This window comes from Helicoverpa armigera, chromosome 19, assembly GCF_030705265.1.
Source record: "Helicoverpa armigera isolate CAAS_96S chromosome 19, ASM3070526v1, whole genome shotgun sequence".
Lineage (NCBI taxonomy): Eukaryota > Metazoa > Arthropoda > Insecta > Lepidoptera > Noctuidae > Helicoverpa > Helicoverpa armigera.
In genome coordinates, this window is record NC_087138.1 from 6,804,817 (window position 1) to 6,825,473 (window position 20,657).

The 20,657-nt window shown below is 37.0% G+C and overlaps 2 protein-coding genes across 2 annotated transcripts in view; one reads left to right on the top strand and one right to left on the bottom strand.

Annotated features, from left to right (window-relative positions):
- Positions 1–1,559: 1,559 nt before the first annotated feature.
- Positions 1,560–18,637, bottom strand: LOC110373273 (RNA cytidine acetyltransferase). Its single transcript, XM_064039416.1, has 18 exons — positions 18,426–18,637; positions 17,916–18,010; positions 16,914–17,073; positions 16,291–16,427; positions 15,751–15,913; positions 15,272–15,414; positions 14,653–14,929; positions 13,980–14,195; positions 12,967–13,194; positions 12,294–12,439; positions 11,527–11,674; positions 10,817–10,962; positions 4,699–4,836; positions 4,125–4,321; positions 3,477–3,646; positions 2,738–2,983; positions 2,032–2,171; positions 1,560–1,683 (listed from the first exon to the last, which is right to left on the bottom strand). Exons 1-18 carry the CDS (start codon positions 18,531–18,533, stop codon positions 1,578–1,580), a joined length of 2,964 nt encoding a protein of 987 aa, XP_063895486.1. The 5' UTR covers positions 18,534–18,637; the 3' UTR covers positions 1,560–1,577.
- Positions 18,638–19,086: 449 nt separating this feature from the next.
- The window catches only part of Bap170 (Brahma associated protein 170kD), a 29,315-nt gene continuing 27,744 nt past the window's right edge, over positions 19,087–20,657 (top strand). The window contains exons 1-3 of the mRNA XM_064039572.1: positions 19,087–19,424; positions 19,830–19,920; positions 20,407–20,516. Coding sequence (XP_063895642.1) covers positions 19,330–19,424; positions 19,830–19,920; positions 20,407–20,516 — 296 coding nt within the window. The 5' untranslated portion in view covers positions 19,087–19,329. The remainder of the gene's footprint in view (positions 19,425–19,829; positions 19,921–20,406; positions 20,517–20,657) is intronic.

The following is a 20,657-nucleotide window of genomic DNA, read 5'->3' on the forward strand; positions in this document are numbered from 1 at the left end:
ATTATACTACACTACTATATTTATTTTTACACGCAACACAAAAGTGTACTTTATCATCAGCGGTCGGTGACGAACTAAACATTGGCCGAATGTGTAAACACCACACGCCAAGCTGGGCCAAGATTCCTTTGATGTGTGCCCAAAAAACCGACGACTCGCCGAATGCGCGCCAACCTTGACAAATGTCCGCCAACCTGCACCAATACCCCGTGTACACATTGGTGATGGCGTGTATTGCCCGCACTTGGGCCCACGTGTACTGGGGCCTTTTAGTTCAGTCTTGGTCGAGTCTTCATTGAGTGTTCGTGGCGTTACTACCCTACGTCACGGCTAGTGTACCTAGTGTTATTGCCTAGCGTTGTAGATCCAAATTTATCTCTTTGCTTGATTACCCTAACTGATGTCGGACGATAGTGCCAGCCATCCTGATGGCGCCTCCGACAAATATAACTTTTTTTCTGCATAAAAAAAAAACAAGTATTAAAGCTTAGAGTAATCATTTGCAAGCTAGTGTTACTTTGCATTATGGAAATTGAATGTCGATTGTGGTTCCAGCCAAATTATTTCATAGGTACTTTCCATATGAACTGATATCAAATTGACGATACAGTTTTCACCCTTAACGGCGGCGAGTACAAGTACGCATATCTAGACACACGGCAGTGTATCCGCCAAGTTCGAGCAAAAAAAGCGACACACCGGCCGTGGGTTATATTACACGAACCATTTCGGGCCAAATTCGACCCCCCTATAACTCAAAATCTATTTTATTTACGCATATCAAATTTCTAGTATCTGTTGAGACCCCCTCACTTATCTAAAATACAAAATTTCATTAATATACCTATTGTAGGTCTTGAGATATTGACGTCAGAAAATCGCTATTTTTACTATACACTCACTGACTGACTCACTCATCAAAAACCTAGACCACTTCCAATGGTCGTATTGACTTGAAATTTGGCATGGAGGTAGGTCTTTATGTCAAGGTAAAGGGAAAAATCTGAAAATGGCCAAGTGTGAGTCGGTTTCAAAATAATGAAGGTATTTATACCCCTAAGGAACTAAAACGAACTAAATTTATCTATATTTATATAAAATATCTTCGAATGGTCGTACCGATCTGAAATTCGTTACAAGGCATTCGTTCATCATCATCATCATCATCGAATCATGATCATCGAAGTAACATCATTAAAAAGTAACTATTTTTAACTAAGGTATGTGTATGGAACTTGGTACTTATTCAGATCTCACTTCTTTTATAGGCGAAGTATTCCCATTTCATCGAACTTGGCAGTCTTTCACATTTTTGTTTTGGGTGGGATATGTATAACCTATATCCCTTTTTATATTGATACTAGCTTCCGTCCGCGGGTTCACCCGCGTCCCGAGATAACTGCTTCACGTAGCCGGAGTGACAGAAAGTGACTATCCAATGTCCATCTCCCGAGTCTAAGCTACCTCTGAATATACCTCTGTTTTCTGAATTTTCGAAGTCAGCGAGAACATTACGCCACGCGTGTTTTAGGGTTCAGAATGGAAAATAAAATACGATATACAAGTAAACAATGTTTTTATTCTTGGTTCCGTACATGCTTCTTTTTCTTTTTCTTCTTCTGCGAGTGTGCTTCTATCAGGTCGTCAATTTCCTTGCTGTCGTCGCCTAAGCGTTTCTCGCCACTGAAAAATTCATATAAATATCATAGAAAGATAGTCTTGATCGATTGATGATTTGGTTTTAAAAAAATGTGCCAGTACCGAAACAGGTGTATAAGAGGGGGAAAAAGTCTAAAGAAGTCCCGCAGACGCTGCGCTGTCTATGCAATAGCTCAGTAAATACGTACAAAAATATATAGTTCCACAATTTTCCGCGAGACTTCTTTCGTGAAATGGACTATAGTAACGTACCGCGTTTCACAACAAAATTTTGACGCCTTACTTTCTTAAGAGATTTTGCGTTGACATCTCTGGTGGTCATTTTGTTCTCCAGGCTTCTTATAGAGAAGAATTTATTTAGTAGGTACATACCTCTTAACTGAAACCAGTTGTTTCTGCTTAGTGCCAGCAAGCGCCTGTCCCCAGTCGAGGTCACTGCCCTTGATGCGGTACTGCGCGAGGTCTTCGCCCATCAGACGAGATAACTCCTTGCGTTGTTTGCGCTCCAAGTCCTGAATGTCACACAATTTTAGATCTTATTCACTTTAATTTAAAGTCTACAATTAGTTGACAAGTTTGGTATCTAAATTGGATTTTGATGAATGATGCAAGTGTCAATTGGAAAGTTACCGGATTTGATATGAATTTTGAGTTACAAACATGTTTCTTGTACTAAATTGCCTCTAAAGATGTAACTAAAAATCTAATTTAATTTTAAAGACTAATGGGCAGTTAATTCTTATAACAATGAGGTTTTTTTAACAAGCTTATATTAGCTTCACTTGTAACTATGTATGTAAGAGAATCTTGGAATATTGATTTGACCCACTTCCCGGTCTTCGATGAGGATGAAATTTTGCACCCGCAGAATTTTGATGACAATACACGACTAGCTAAAAACGTCTTTACAAATCCAATTAATCAAAACATTTCAGTGCGCACTCAAAGCGTGCTTTTTAGTTTTTAAACTATCAATTTTATAAATGAAATAAAACAAACAATAACGACTAAAAACTGTCAACTATTTATTTCTGAACCACAAAACTACAGTCGCCACTAATGCACCAAAAACAATTACCTTTGCTGCCTTCGACAATTCTTCTTGTAGGCTCTGTTTGACAGGTCCCATAGTCACGTCATCTGTGTTTTTATCATCGATACCGATCTCCTTGGCAACGGAATCTTCTAGAACGGCGTTCAAAGAAGCGTTGATCTTCTTGCAAGCTTCGAAAAACTTCGCGAGGATCTGAGAGCCTGGTAACCCGAGTTCGGATGCTATGTCATCCACATCTTTCATTTGAAAACCCATTGCTATGAATAGAACCTAGAACGAAATATCAGTGTTTTAAGACTTTTTAAATATTAATAGGTAGCAAAAGAGCTTTTTGTAATAAAGACAAGATTAAGATTTTAACTAGAAATGATGCTGTCAACTCGTTTATTTGAAACAATGTAGGTACAAATGCTTGTGAATTGTATTCATCAATTAACGACAAAGGGTCTAAAATTGATCAATGATATTGATAAATGATAAACAATACAGGTTAAATATTTTATTATTATAACTGTATTTCCCCACAATTTAGTGGATGTTATTATACATATAAACCTTACTCTATCTATTAAAAAAAAACCGCATGAAAATCGCTTGCGTAGTTTTGAAGATTTAAGCGTACAAAGGGACATAGGGACAGAAAAAGCTACTTTGTTTTATAATATGTAGTGATAAAATTATGTACAAAATTATTTATTTATTAATTAATACAAAAGTGATCCTAACTTCTGAGACATAAAGTCGAAAATAGTTTACCACTTACTTGTTGTATAGCATCTAGTTTAGCCGTGGTCTTCGCAAGGAACACGAGGTTTGCAAGCGAAGCCAGTAAGTCTGTTATGAGTCTGTAGTCAGCCTGTTGTCGCGTGTAAGCCTCTAGACGGGCCAAGTCGTGACCTGATAGGTGCTGGCCTATTAGCTCCTTTGTTAACGCTGGAAGGGAGAAAATTATATTTATGTTTACTTGAATTTATAAGAAATATTATGATTTTTATAACAGATTGATATTGTAGAATATTTATAATTTATTATTCATAGATATTGTATAATTTAGTTTGCAGGAAAGCTTGATATTTGAAATACATAGATAGACAGTTTTTGAACATTGGTTTTCATATTTTGCCAAGTCAAAGTAACAGAAAATTGCCTATTGGACTTTAAAGCGAGAGGGATACCTATACTATTTTTGAACTCTGCTATGAGATTTATCTGCCTAGTTTTTTTACTTATTATGTTGGGGTTGCCTACCAGTCTTACCAAGGGGTATCAAGTCGCCCTTATATTTGGTTCGTAAGTCAGAGAGAAAATCAGACTCAGCCTAAATGTCGCCTGTGTTACCTAGTTATAATGTAGCTAACCAGTACTTTTGGAGCAAACAAAACATATAGTAGGAGTCTATAAATATACTCACCAGGTTTATCCACCTTAACATTGTCGTTAACTAACGTGGTCAGAGCTAACGAGGCGGGCAGCTTCCTCAAGGCCCGAGGCAGAAGTCGGGCGAGGCGTCTTCGGAAGTCGGCACTGTAAGCCGACAGCCAACTCGCTTCGCCGAGAGCCCGGAGCATTATGCACGAGTGTTCGCCTGTCAACTCGTTGGCTTTTTGACTGTTGAAAAGTTGAAGTTTGGGTGAGTTATTATGGTTAAATTACTGGGACGATTTTGATGTTTTTTGTTAGTTTTACATTACCTACGGTCTTTGTGATTGTGATAAAACTAAAAAATATATTGGCATTTCTTTGAGCGGTTTTTGTAACTCATCATATTGTAAGCTCCAGAAAAAAAAAACATGGAGATACATAGTAATATTTGACTTTCAAATTGCAACTTAATAATTTTTATTTTATAACGCGATTAGCAATAAATACATATACAGAATAAAGTATTGGGTTGCACCATTTACCAACCACAACCATAACCATAACCAGCCGTAAAAACGCCTCTTTGTCCTATGGGCTGAAATGTAGTTATGAAACAAACATACCTGAGGTATACAGGCACATATTTCTGCGACTTCCAGAACTTGAGCAATTCTTCAGTAAGACCAAAACTTGTGCCGAGGTAGTCCAAGTGTTCAGCGCGAACTTCTGTTAAACGTTTCAGCAAAGTTGGCGGTTTGCTCCTGAAGATAAATAAGATTATAATCAACATAATTATCATTGTTTATTCTCAAACTCAAAATAATTAACTTGCCTGCAAAACAGCACTTTTTGAAAGTCAACATTAATAAAAGATAGCCCCAAAACACCCACCCTATGTATATGAAAAAATTGCCCTATATGGGCCAAAGATTTGGAAGCTCATATTTTTACTATAAATAGAAGTTATATAGAAGCAGACTCACAGTTCACCAGATTTTTATACAGTGATTTAAATTTTTTAATAAAAATTTTTTTGGTCTGTGGCAACCCTGTTGACAAGACGTCAACAAAACTTCTCCCAATTAATTAATTTAATTTAAATATAATTTAAGTGTTATTTTATAAGTTATAACATTAATTCGCAATAATAATAAACACTTATTGCTGGGACGGTAAATTTTTGTGATATACTTTGTGTTTTACTGTGTAAATATAACCAAGTCTCGGCCTGTCAAAGTTCGAAACTTGGTATAACGATCTTTGAAAGTTTTGAATTAAAGTGCATTGTCATCGTGAAATCCTGTAAGTACTATCTTTTTTCAACTTAATTTATTACTGAGAATTCTTATTCTTCATTAGTGATTACCGGAGAGAATAATTAACATCATAATAGTGCCTAGAAAATAGTTTCTCACACAAACTAAAACACTTTCATAAACACCTACCTGAGTTATTGTTTTTTCTGTGCAAAATGGAAAGAATAATGACCAGGAAAGCCACTGCACGTTTGGAGGAAGCTAAACTCCAACAAACACTAGTGGAACTTAAGAAATATAAGGATTTGTGTGGGGATCTACAGAGGGAACAGGATGACAATGAGAAGGAAGTACTAAATATTTTAAACAATAATAGTAAATTAAAGAGTGAGATGGCAGAACTGCACTGTCAATTATTAAACATCACAGAAGAACGGGATAAGCTCCAACACATTGTTGACCAGTTTGACCGGTGTAGCGATGAGTTTGACACAACTCTCAAACACAACGCTGAACTGAAGTGTAGGTTGAGTGAGGCCCAGGACACTATTATTAGGATGGAGAGTACCAGCCAGAGACTTCAAACAGAGCAAACCAATGCACTGTTTGAGGAACTGGTTGGTACCACTCGTGCAGTCTGCTGACTCACTCTTGAAAAATAGTTCTCAAATAGTGACTATTGACCTGACTACTGACAACAGCTTTGCATCAATATCCCAGGTCAAGCAAATTATTGGCAGCAAAAACAAAGTAAAGAAATATGCCAAAATAAATAAATTTATTAAAAGGACTCAAAAGTTAATAAAAAATAACAAAAATAATTACACCAAAACCTACAAATCATTAAACAGTTGTAAAAAACTGCAATTAAATTTCAATAATAGTAAAAAAGAATATGAGGTTGATATGCAGCGTCTGCAGTCAAGGATTCTCCATTTACAAGAGTCATTGATGGCAGTTACATGCAAATATCAAACCTCACAAAGAGAAATGGGTGAGTACATACTGGCAATGAACAGCTTGGTCGATCTGTGTAGTGAGAATGAGAAAATGTTTAATTCATTAACAAACAATCGAACACCAGGTTGTGAACAAGATCTGCCAGGCTGTTCAGGGTTAGATGGTTCTCATCAATCTTCTCATTGTATTAAATTAAATAGTTGTAAAAAAAGTACTTCCTTCGACACACAAAAACCAATAGAATTAATACAAAATGAAAAAAATTATTGCAAAAAAATAGTAATATATAGCGATGAAATTGGACAAAACATGTGTCACAGATTACATCAACATTTAGGTGAGCAGGTAATAAACTATTGTATGCCTGGGGCTACTTATGAACAAATATTAGATAAAATACTAAGCAGTAGTTACTGTCCAACTACTACTCTGGTTGTACTAATTGGGAGAAGAGGAAATGCCACTATTAAATCAGTTATTAAATACTTTGAGTGTTTATCTCAATTAAACGTAGAGAAAATAGTTTTGTATGCTTTTCCCTATGGCAAGGGCTTGTCACAGACAGAAAACAAATATAGACATAAATGCAATCTCAAAATACAAACTATGACATTGTATAATGAAAAATTCAATTTTATTGACTCTAATGTACTCATTAGTAATAATTATTTTATGACAAAAGATAATTATTATCTTTGTAATTTTTATAAAGAACAAATAGCAAAATCGCTATTTTATTGTATTTATAACAAAGCCAAATGCTTGGCTAACGATACTGCTCCTTTTCAGCAGTCTAGTTTTATTTTTTCACAGAACTTGGAATTAGTTCCAAGTGATTTAAATTCCACCACCAGACAATAGAGCCAATCTCTAGCAATAGTCAATCGATTATTTTGGATTGTGACATAAATACAATTATATCTTCAAATGTGCAATTAAATACCGCAAAAAATGTTGTCACTTCTGATCCATCAAACCCTTTGAGTATAAATACTAGAAACAAACAGAATTTGAATATATTCCATCAAAATATTCAAGGTTTGATTGGTAAAGAATTGGAATTGGAGTTGTTCATGAACTGTAATAATATAGATATTTTATGTTTAACTGAGCATTGGCTTAAAGAGCATCAGTTCATGTTTAGCTTCAAGAACCATTGTGTAGGCAGCTCGTACAGCAGAGTAAATATAATACGTGGTGGTTCTCTAATAATTCTTCGCAATACCATTAAATTCAAAGAACGGAAGGATATTGTGAACCTTTCTGTTGAGCGAGTAATTGAGATATCATGCGTTGAGCTTGAGCAGTTCATTGTAATGAGTGTATACAGGCCCCCATGTGCAACATATACAATTTTTGAGAAGCATCTGGAAGATGTATTATTCAAAATTTCTAATAATAATAAAACAGTTGTCGTCTGTGGAGACTTTAATATTAATATACTGGAAAATACTGCTATTGTTAATAATTTTATAACTCTATTTAAATCATACAACTTGTACAGTACATTTCTCGAGCCAACTAGAATAACTAGCACTAGTGCTACATGTATAGACAACATTTTCACAAACTTAAAACCTTTAAATAAACAAATTTTAAATGTGTTGGATTCTGATCACTCTGGTCAATTAGTTATTTTTCCTATGAAAACTAACAGAGGTCTGAGAAAAAATGTAAGTTTTATTCCTGTAAACAAACATCGCTTGGAACAATTTAAAATAACTTGTTTGAAAACTGCCTGAATTGCCCTATCATGATAATCCTGATCAAGCTTACAGCCTTTTATTCAACTTAATTAATTGTGAATTTAAAAAGTTTTACTACTAAGTCCATATCTGTTTGTGATCAGGCAACATTTAGTGATTGGGCAACGCCGGTATTTACAAAAGTAGACAGAAGTTGTTTGAATTATACTATGAAAGATCATTCAATCAAGATGAAACATTTAAACAGTACGTTAAAAACTATTCAAAAATATTTAAACGAGCCTGTACCTCCGCAAAATCAGTACACATAAAACAGAAAATAAAAGCTTCTGGAAATAAAATAAAAACCACCTGGAATATAATTAATTCAGAAATAGGCCGATCCACTGTACGGAATCGAGACTTTCACTTAAAATAAACAATGTAGACATTAAGTCAGACTCGGAGGTAGCATCTGAGTTTGAAAATTTTTCACCAATATCCCTATTTTAACAACCAGAACTCTGATGGCATCTTCCAGTTCGGCTCTTACAATATTAAAAAATTGTGTTGCGGAATGTGACAAAGGTTTTGAATTCACGGTTGTCAGCTCTAAGGATATTATTCAAGCGTATAAAGATCTCGATGTAAAAAAGACTGCTGACCTTTGGGGATTGTCAGTTCAGATAATCTCATCGATAATTGAAATAATTTCACCTTATTTAGCAACTGTGTTCAACTCTTGTGTTGCATCAGGTGTTTTCCTGACTTGATGAAACTTAGTAAAGTAATTCCATTGTTTAAATCTGGTAGTACAACCGATCCATCAAATTTTCGGCCAATTTCAATTTTACCCACTTTGAGTAAAATTTTTGAGAAGTTAATATTACGTCAATTGTTGAGCCATTTTAATAGAAACAACTTGTTGCACACTAAACAATTCGGATTTACCAAGGGTCGTTCTACTACGGATGCGGGCGTGGAATTGCTTAAAAATATATTCGAGGCCTGGGAGGATTCGCAGGATGCGCTCGGTATTTTCTGCGACTTGTCCAAGGCTTTTGATTGCGTGCACCATGATATACTCATCAGGAAACTTCACCACTATGGTATCAAAAACAAGGCTCTTGACCTTCTGACTTCTTATTTGCATAATAGAATTCAGAGGGTGGATGTCAATGGTAAGAGGTCTTCTGGATCTACGGTCACCATGGGGGTTCCACAGGGTTCAATTCTAGGCCCTTTTTTGTTTCTTATTTATATTAATGACCTCCCTTATCACGTAAGGGATAATCACAAGATTGTGTTGTTTGCCGATGATACTTCACTCGTTTTAAAATCAAGCGCCAACTCGACAATTTTGACGAAGTTAACAATGCACTCTCAAAGGTTGTTCATTGGTTTAATGTCAATAATCTTCTTTTAAATGAATCTAAAACGAAGTTAATTAAATTCTCAACGCCTAACGTAAGGCAGTTACACACCAATGTACAACTAAATGGAGTAGAGTTGAAGCCTGTTGAGTCAACGGTATTTCTTGGTTTGACCGTTGATTCCAAACTCCAATGGGGCCCACATATAGTTAAATTGTCAGGAAGGCTTAGTTCAGCCGCCTATGCTATTAAAAGATCCGACTTATCACCGATGTGGACACAGCCAGAATAGTTTATTTTAGTTACTTTCATAGTTCAATGACGTATGGGATTCTCCTTTGGGGAAACTGTGCGGATGTTGAAACTATATTTATTCTACAGAAAAGAGCTGTTCGAGCCATTTATAATCTGGGCCCAAAAGTTTCTCTCAGAGAGAAATTCAAAGAAATAAACATTCTGACTGTTGCCTCTCAATATATTTTTGAAAATTTAATGTACGTTCGTAAAAACATTTCTAACTTTGTTCAAATGTCTGATGTTCATAGCATAAATACTAGGAATAAACATAATCTCGCTGTACATGCTACTCGCCTCCACAGAGTAAGCAACTCGTTCATGGGTCAATGTATACGCTTTTACAATAAACTTCCCAAAGCGGTTCGTGACTTACCTATCAGGAAATTTAAAAATCATATAAAATCCAAACTCTTGAAAAAAGGATATTACAAAATATCTGATTATTTAAATGATAAAGAAGCTTGGGAATGAGCTGCTCGCTTAGTGAGTGATATCTTTTTAAATGCCTGTGTATTGTTACTTTTGACATTTAAATATTATTATCATCAGATAACTTTTATTAATGACATTCTTTTTATTGACATTTATATGTTATAATTGTATTTTTTTTTTTAAATTTATTATTATTATTGTGAATGTGAGTATCGTGTATGCGAGCAACATTATATATCCTTATAACATAAATACTGTCTGGCGGGTTTGAGTATTTTTAAATGGCCTACGCAAATGTTCTGCAGATCTGGTATCGTCGTGTGACAGGTCGTTGAGCTCCCTAAGATATGGTTGAGCTACACGACGACTGATGCATGCGTGCCGTCTGTTGGGACTGGTCAGCTCCAGCCTGATGTGGCTCTTTCCTCAAAAGGCCATTCCAGACCGCGTACATGGTGACACTCACACATAATTATTTCATTTATAACATGTTTGGACTTTAAAAGAGACTATGACCCTTGAGTTTGTTTCGGCGTTTCTTCTCAGGGATCAGTCAGTTAGGAAATGCCGGCCTCAGCGTTCTTAAAATGACGTGTAAAAGTGATGTAATGTCCAACTTGCAAAATAAACAATTTCATTTCATTTCATTTCATTTCATTTCATTTCATTTCAAATGATTTTAAATTAACAGGTTGAAAACGTATTTTTTTTTTAGTTAATTTATAAGGCAGTCCTCACCTAGGCACGATATTTTCAGTGTGCAGCGTATTAGAGTTGCCATTAGCGTTAACATCATCGTCGTCAGAATGTTCCTCGTCTAGGCAAGGCACGTCGCCCGAGTAATATGCTGACAGCTGCTGTAGAGCCCGCTTGCCGTAACCCATCTGTGTGAAAGGTAAAATAAAATACGTTACATTTTTGGAAATAAAACTTGAGTAAAGCTGAAAGATGAGCGGAGATACCAGAATGCAGGTAGGTCAGGCGCCTTCTCCTAGGTCCAAATCGTACGATGGGCATGACTAAAAAGATCAGTCTATACTAATATTATAAAGAGGAAAACTTTGTTTGTTTGGTTGTAATGGATAAACTCAAAAACTACTGGACCGATTTTAAATATTATTTCACCATTAGAAATATATTATCTGCGAGTAATATAGGCTATATTTTATCTCGGTGCGGGCAGTAGCTCTCACGGAACGTGGATGAAACCGCGGGAAAACGGCTAGTTACGAATAAACTGAAGAGGCGTTCAAACTGCCAACGATATTTTGTATTGAAAAAAATGGTCGGGTCCAAAAAAGGTGTATAAGTGCGAAAACAGTAACTCGTTCCTAGCTTACCCGCATTTTGGCGTGTTACTTCCTTAGGCGATTTCCCGTAATGACACCTCCGCTTGTCATTTTGTCCCTCATGCTTATGTCCTTATAAGAAAATATTAGTTAACTCACCCTCTGATAAGATGGATGTGTCGCAATCCTCACAATCCTGGCTCCAGACAGCTTCGGAAAGTCTTTATCACCGAACTGTTCACAAATGTTCCACGGAATGAGGTCGCCGGCGGCTTTGCGACCGCGGCCTAGACTGTCGCGGACTGACCTAGAATAGTGAAAGATTATTTAAAATAATATTTTATTTTTAAATAATATTGCGTTCAAAATTAAAATTTAAGCGATCCTGAGCAATTAAAAAAAAATTGAAATTGAACAAATTGCAATATGAACGACGATATCTAAAAGTGAGAGTTTTTGGAAAATAGCTCCTCTGAAGGTACCTTTGAAGTCTTGATATGCGTCATAGTTTTGACTAGCGTGAAGTCACTATATACGTAGCAGTCAACTTCTGACAAGCAAAAGTACTGGGAGGAAAACTTTTGTCGACAGGAATACTTAATCTTATATACAGAAGGAATACGCTATTAATAATTTACGCGTAATTTCAGATTTTCAATACCAGGTTTCCTCAACGATGTTTTTCTTCACTGTTAATCATTGGTACGAAAATAAGGTATAATAAATAAACTAGCTGTTCCTCGCAGCTCCACCGGTGTTCCCAAAGAACTACTTTTCCACACTTGGATAAAAAGTAGCCTACGTCCTTTCTCAAGCTATAGACTACATATCTGTGTGTGAAGGCTGGACAGTCAGACACAGTATTACTTCCGTATTTATATGTATTATCAATATAATGATCAAAACCCTTGTAAATCTTCACTTACTTGTCAGAAATATTGCCTTCTAGACACATCTGTATGACACAGAGTATCTCCGGCATGCTAGTGCTGCCGGGCGGCGTCGGCGCGAGCAACACGAACAGGCAATGCGCGGGAGCATCCGCTAGCAGTTGTATGTCGTTCGGACTGTTCTGTACGGGGACATTAAAATTTAACCGTCGTATCACAATAACTCTTAAACGTCTGTTGAACATGTGTCTAAAATTTTTTCAGATAATGATGATGGAACAAGGTCCGTTTAGACGCCACACTTTTTTTAGACAGGGTTCAAGGGGAAATTAGACTTTATTGTTTTGGGTGTAGAGTTGAAAATTGCGTGAGGGGAAAAGTGACTTATGTAATTTTGTGTTATTGTTTTCTGTGTTTGTGGCTTTAGAAGCCGATTAAAATTTACTTTTGATGAGTATTTTTTTGAATATTTGTATTTATAAACTTTTAATTATTTATAAATACAGAGGTGTTGAAACGGGATTAACGGTTGTATTTGTACTAGGTTTTGATTCGAGTTACTATAATTTTCCAAAAGGTTTTCACCCAACTACCCAAAAAGGTAGTTTACAAAAGGCAACTATGCAAAAAATATATCCCATGACTGCATAATGTCATATCAGTTCGCAAGTATAAAACAAACACTAATTTATTTCTACAAAATCCTTACCTTATAATGACTAGCCACGTAAATAGCGACCATTCTATGCAGGAAAGCTTCAGCAGCCTTATGGTAACAGAACAAGGCGTCTCTATTGACGCGGTACAGTTCACAGGCGGCGGGGGGCGGGGCGCCCGCCCCTACGGACGGGGGCGGGGCCTCCAGGCATAGGAGGGAGTTAAGCCACGCCTCTACAGCGTCGCCGGAACGGTAACGTATTGGTTCTTCTAGTTTTATCTGAAACATAAAAGTACGTTATTCAAAGTATACTGAAAGTGTTTAAGGTCTATAATTGTAGATGAGGCAACCTCAAAATAATGCCCTTCCTTGCCCATTTCCTAAGTATTATGCTCTTTATTGTATCTCTGATATTGGTAAGTATTTTTGGGTAAAATTGTGCGATGTTATTTTCTCTTGAATGCAGCCTGTGGCGCACGCGTGGCTGCGGCCGACACGTGGCGCAGGGGGATGATACTCTGTCAGCACTAATACACTCACCGGTGGCGGAGCATTATGCTGCGTCTGCAACTTGGCGAACAGTTTCAATGACAGCGCTCTCCCCGTGCCCTCGTAGCCCGACACCGTGGACGACAGCAGCGCCAGTGGCGCACGCGTGGCTGCGGCCGACACGTGGCGCAGGGGGATGATACTCTGTCAGCACTAATACACTCACCGGTGGCGGAGCATTATGCTGCGTCTGCAACTTGGCGAACAGTTTCAATGACAGCGCTCTCCCGTGCCCTCGTAGCCCGACACCGTGGACGACAGCAGCGCCAGTGGCGCACGCGTGGCTGCGGCCGACACGTGGCGCAGGGGGATGATACTCTGTCAGCACTAATACACTCACCGGTGGCGGAGCATTATGCTGCGTCTGCAACTTGGCGAACAGTTTCAATGACAGCGCTCTCCCCGTGCCCTCGTAGCCCGACACCGTGGACGACAGCAGCGCCAGTGGCGCACGCGTGGCTGCGGCCGACACGTGGCGCAGGGGGATGATACTCTGTCAGCACTAATACACTCACCGGTGGCGGAGCATTATGCTGCGTCTGCAACTTGGCGAACAGTTTCAATGACAGCGCTCTCCCCGTGCCCTCGTAGCCCGACACCGTGGACGACAGCAGCGCCAGTGGCGCACGCGTGGCTGCGGCTGACACGTGGCTGAGTGGAATGGCGGCCGCCTCGTCTACTAGGACCAAGTCAGCTGCAGACATGAGTGTGTGCTCGTCTGGGGTTATATACTGGGGGAAAATATTAATTCATTTACAAAAAAATAATAATAACATCTGCCTAGATATTCAAGTTTGGCTAGATGCAGCTGAGTACCAGAGTTTCGCATTGAACGACTGCCTATCTTAGCTCCTCAATCCAGAAAGAAGAAGCCAGAAAGTCTTACTATCAGAGTAAGACTTTCTGGCTTCTGACTACCCATAACGACAGCCAAAGAGTCAGTTGCCACAGTCTGTCAAACTGATGAATGTTGTTTAACCTTATGATCAAGCGATACTAGCAGCTGTTACTTAGCCACGAGCTCCTTCTCCCTTATAAATACGACATACAATATAGATAGATATATACTTTATTAGGTACACCAATTTCACATTTTTGATTTTAAATCTACATAAACAATTCATTATTTTTAGCAATATTTTATTCATATACATAGTTAGTTTAGTTATTTCAAGTATTCAAACTCACCTGCACAGTTTGCCTCGAATTCCTTGCAATATTGACCCTTATGATTGCCTTCTTAAAGTCCGGGTTAGTCGACCTCACAATATTATAGTCAATATGTTCTTGATAGAGGCACGCATCTAATCCTTTGAGTAAGAACTCGAACAATGTGATCAAATTTTCCGGATGCGGGGAAGTGACGTAGATGTTGACGTAGCCTAGGGCAACGGCTGCGGCGATTGAGAGGCCGAGGCAGGCGGACTTGCCTCGGCCTCGGGCGGCTGTGAGGCAGTGCGGTGGTCTGAGGAAAAGAAATGAGTGAATATGAGTTTCCGGTATTTTTGCAATAGGAGCGGTGCCTTTGTTCGCTACGATTATCGAACTTCAAAAGCTCTTTACATTTTAATACATTTTAATAGATATAATGATAATAAAAGAGCAGTAAAATACAATTTAATAATTGTAAGATGAAAAAAAAAAGAATTTCGGATTACATTTGAATTGTAGCTTTTGGAGCAGATTGACGCAAATGATGATATTGCGTCGTTGAAAAAAAATTTAAGCTAAACAGTCTTAAATAAACAAACTGAAATAGATAATGTAATTTTTGTTTTAATAATTAAGTAAGTTCTATAAAACTTACCTCGTCTGTTTATCAGCGAGTGTGTTAATGAGTGCGACTAACGCGGTTGCCTGGTCGTAAGTGCGACATAACGCGACAAGCGGCCCGGCCGGCGGCGAGTCTGACAGTGACGATATTAGCTCAGTCAGTTTTGGGTTCACGCGCTGAAAATTAGGAAGTTAAGGTTTCATGTTATTCTTGTAAAAAGTTTGTAAAGTAAAAATTATTGCTGTAGGTACCTAAGGTACTATCAACTAATAGGTAATATGTAAGAACCACTTTGTAGATAAATCGTTTGAAACTTCTGTCAAAACAATAAAGACTATCATATTATATGATTACCAAATTTCTGGCACCCTGAATAAATATCCACTGCTAGATTTCAACCACATAAAAATTGCTTCTCTAAGATATCTCCATGCCAACTTTCATATTTATAATATCAGTTAGCACTAGGTATTTTCAACAACAATCAGTTAATCAGTCAATATCTAGCTCACCTCTGGAGTAACATCAACTGGCTCCACTTGAGCAGTCTTGGAGGATATAGGCAGAACTGTGAGAGAGTCATCCAGTACTAAGCACCGAGGGTGATCAGCTAGAGACAGGAGGAATCTCTCGTTGAAACGATTCACTACTGTGTCGTGCGCTTCTGTTTTGAATCTGAAAATGTTATAATGTTGATTTGGGAATAGTGGGACTATGTATATCATACTTACTACTCTCTTTGAAATCAGATACAATGTGTGTGTTATTTTTCTTAGCAAATCTTCAATTATAAATATATGTATAATTTCACTAACCAATTGATTTTAGTTCTTATTTGTAGAGTAGATTAAAAGGTACTCTGCCTTAAAATTTTAGCATTATACTCAATTCTTTATTAGCATTCCATATATTATATGTACATTAACATGGACCCAATAAGGCTTAAAGAAGTTGGAGAGTTTAACAGAGAGTTTTATAGGTTTATAATCATTAGCAGAGAAAAATGAATTTTATTCTGATATTTGAGCTTTATGATTAATATGTATATTTACCTGGAGTGAACATCCATAGTAATAGAATGCAACTGTCTCAAGGAGTCCATGGATTTGAGCAGGAATACAATCAAACCTCCTCCTTCCACTGTCTCTACTGTTCTTGCCATCAAGTTTGGAGTGAGGGCTTCAAAATCCTGTAAAAAATATGTTAATTTCATGACAGGTTCCTCCGAGTTTCGAACTAGCTTTCACCAGTGGTTTGTACTAGGTACTGTAGGCTAAGAGTGCAAGAATTTTTCATTGGGTCAGTGGTTAATGAGATTATCCAAGAAAAAACCCTTTAGCATTATTTTTTTTTTTAGATTTCAATACCTTCAGATACATTATCTACAAAGTTTACTAAGCAATAAGGTTCTACTAATATAATATTGACTTAATTTTATACAATTTGACTTCACTACATAGTATAAAACAAAGTCGCTTTTTCTGTCCTTATGCCCCTTTGTACGCTTAAATCTTCAAAACTATGCAACCGATTTTCATGCGTTTTTTTTAAATAGATAGAGTGATTATAGAGAAAGGTTTATATGTATAATAACATCCATTAAATAGTAGGGAAATAGTGTTATCCCATGTGAAGCCGGAGCGGGTCGCTAGTGCTAATATAAAAATAATATTACCTGTAACACACACATGCCATACGTCTGACCGAGCATGGTGTGACTCTCGGAGTAATACCGTCCATGTATTGTAGTGGCTACTCGGAACGCATCAAACAGAGATTCTTCAGACACCTCCAGTTTACCTGCTGCTATTTTCTTTGCTCTTTTACGACCATGACTATAAGTGAAAGATATTTTTTATTATGCTATGCTTTTTAGGGTTCCGTAGCCAAAATGGCAAAAACGGAACCCTTATAGTTTCGTCATGTCCGTCTGTCCGTCTGTCCGTCTGTCACAGCCGATTTACTCGGAAACTATAAGTACTACAGTGATGAAATTTGATGGGAATATGTGTTGTATGAACCGCTACAAAAATATGACACTAAATAGTAAAAAAAAGAATTGGGGGTGGGGCCCCCCATACATGTAACTGAGGGATGAAATTTTTTTTTTCGATGTACATACCCGTGTGGGGTATCAATGGAAAGGTCTTTTAAAATGATATAAAGTTTTCTAAAAAACATTTTTCTTAAAGTGAACGGTTTTTGAGATATCAGCTCTCAAAGTCGTAAAAAGTATGTCCCCCCCCCTCTATTTTTATAACTACGGGGTATAAAATTCTAAAAAAAATAGAGGTGATGCATGCTAATTAACTCTTTCAACGATTTTTGGTTTGATCAAAGTATCTCTTATAGTTTTTGAGATAGGTTGATTTAACTGTAATTTACGGAACCCTTCGTGCACGAGTCCGACTCGCACTTGGCCGGTTTTTTGAAGATGATTTCCCTGAAGGGCCTAATTTTTCCTTGCTGTTCTAGGGTAATGCATATTGCTCCTTTGTAAATTATCAAGTAAATTACATATCAACACATATTTTTATTAAATTGAATAAAAATTATTTTTGAGTTCAGTTGTATCAATAATGTAAAAAGTTATAATTTACTACTTAATGAAAAAAGTTGGTTGATTTACAAAATTAGAAGTTAAATAAAGTTATGTGTAATTGTATTTAATACTTACTTGCTTATAGCTTCATCCTTATTCTTATAGCACCAAAGAACTGTAGGCCTAGCCTTGACGGTAGACTTTACAAGCATATCATACAAAATTGGAACCTGAAAGAGAACATATTCTCTCTATACAAGATTGTTTTAAGTTATTTAGACCCAATTAAAATAATCAGACCGATATAGACATCAGTTTTCTTAAAATAACTGTTTACTACGAGTATAATCATCCTCCTGCCCCTATCCCAGGAAGAAGATTACTATATTTTTGTGCATATAAAACTTTCTGTGAACTTAGCTCTTAATCAAATAAAACAGGCACGAGTCAGGCTTTGTAATACAACCCAATGAAAAGAGGAGTTTATGCTAGCTTGTAATTCGCTTTCCTCTTGAATCATTGGCCATGTCGCCTTTGTTCAATGTAACAAATACCACATGCATATATTCTTGTTTTATACTTTTTAGCACGGTTTAAATATGCGCATAATGTTTGGTAGTTTAAAATACAATTCAATGTGCTTACTTGGTCTCTACTTTTGTCTCCCACAAGGATAATCATTGTTCGGTGTCCCAATTTAACGCCATTCTCTATCATAACCCTTATACGGTTGTCTATTTTCTTCTTCACCATTTTGAAAGTAATTTACTTTAAAAACACGAAGAATGTACGAACTTTATAACCTAGAAATTACAAATAATCACACGGCTTTCGGCATGTTTATGACAAACTGTCAAGCAAATGACATTGACGTTATAGTCCGTTCTGAAACCAGACGCAGCAACCGTTTTGCGCAACATGTTGATTTGTGTTTGGGTGCAGGATTTTTGGGTTCAATTCAGGGTCTCAGATTCTCTCAGGGACCAGGGTATCTCATTGTGGGTTTTAGAAACTTTCACAAAGTAGCCCGGAGTCTGGAAGTTGGTGATTGATACAGCCGTGCGTGGCAGAGCACGTTGATGCAGGTTCTGCGCCTTAACTCTCTCCGGTCTGGCTTTCGTTCCCATCGGCCTATGAAAGTAAAAGGAAAAAAGAACACCCTTGTCTGCACTAATGTTTGATTACTATAATATGTCCCTGTACAGCTGGCTGATTTCCTTGTATGAGAATATCTGCCGTGGCTGACAATCGGCTAGGCCGCCATTATTACATATCATTGCTGTTATTTTTTTGTACTGGCAACGCAACGACCAAGCGTCGTTCGTCGGTTCGTCCGGCTTGCTGTCAATGTCAAAGAAAACCAAGCAAACTGTTCATATTATTGAAAATTTGCGTTTTCTTTAATAATTATGAGATAAAATTGATATAATACATAGTTATGTGACATCCATGATCTTTTAAAAGTTCTATCATAGCGTGACGCTATCCGTGAGTGTCGGTATTTTGCAGTTTAAGTGTGCGTTAAAAGCCGTTCGCTTGTACTGTTATAATGGCTAAATCACAAATAAATACTAAATCCAGCAACTACATAAAGGATAGAGAAGGTTTCCTGAAGGAGTTGAAGCAGTTCAATGAGAGTAAAAAGTTAGTATACCTTATTATATGGCCAAACTTGTTTGTATATATTTACACAAGATATTATGCATTTGTGTTTGTGAATTCTCCTACTATGAAGTTTAGATCTTCTTATTTGATAGTTCCTATGATTTGTATGCTCTTTTGTGTGTATATTCTCTCTTTTCAATAATTGCCTTGAATGTGCTCTTCATTACAAGTCCAAGTGCAAAACTGTTTTAATCTAAGTGCACATAACCTAGAACCGATTTACCTACCTATATCTACCCGCTTTTTTTGCAAACAACCAGCCACATTCAGAAGTTTAATTTATTTTTTATTGATGCTAGTTATTTATTTATATTTAAGATCAAAATGTATTATATGGCGCAACAGCGAATATGAAAATATTTGATAATATAATTTGTTTTACAGTCTACCAACAAAAGTGCCAATTGTGAATGGCATAGAAATAGACCTGTACCTCTTCTACACTTTGGTACAACAGAGAGGAGGACTCAGCAAGGTAAGACCTGTTTCACTTCTTGTCCTGTAGCCTCGCTAGTCCCAAATACAACTAAATTGTTCACCTTAGTCCAAATGTATGAAATGAGCAAAGGTAAACTACAAGTCATCATATGCACATAGTATAGTTATTGAATTCTTATTGGAGTGGTTTGTTACTTTAATTTTACATAATAATATTACAACTAGCTTTCGCCCGCGGTTTCACCCGCGTCCCGTAGCCGGATAGTGACAAAAACCTCAAACCTTCTCTCGGGTCTAAGTTACCTCCCCTCTAATTTTGAGCCAAAAAAAAGTCAAGCCGTTTTCATGTTATGTTGTGACAACAGAAAGCAGGTTTCATTTTTATGTTTATAGAATATAGATGAATGTCATTGTATTAGTTTGGATACAAATAAGAACAAAGTAATATTTCTCACTGTCTTATTAACCTATAGGTGATTTCAAAGTGTGATGTTGACATGCATTAATAACATTTCACTTACAGGTAAATCAGAATGATACTTGGGAGTCATTTCTGCGACCATTGAGGCTGCCACATCCATGTGTCAATGGATCTACACTGCTTAGAAGAATTTATGGGTCCTATTTGGAAAAGTGAGTGTTACAATTTTTTTTATGTATGAAGAGGTGTTAAGGTTTATATTCTCATGTATAAGGTTTAAACTCTAACCCCTTACTTATAAAATCTCTAATCACCTTCTAAGCAACATTTTAACTAATCACTACTTAAAGTCT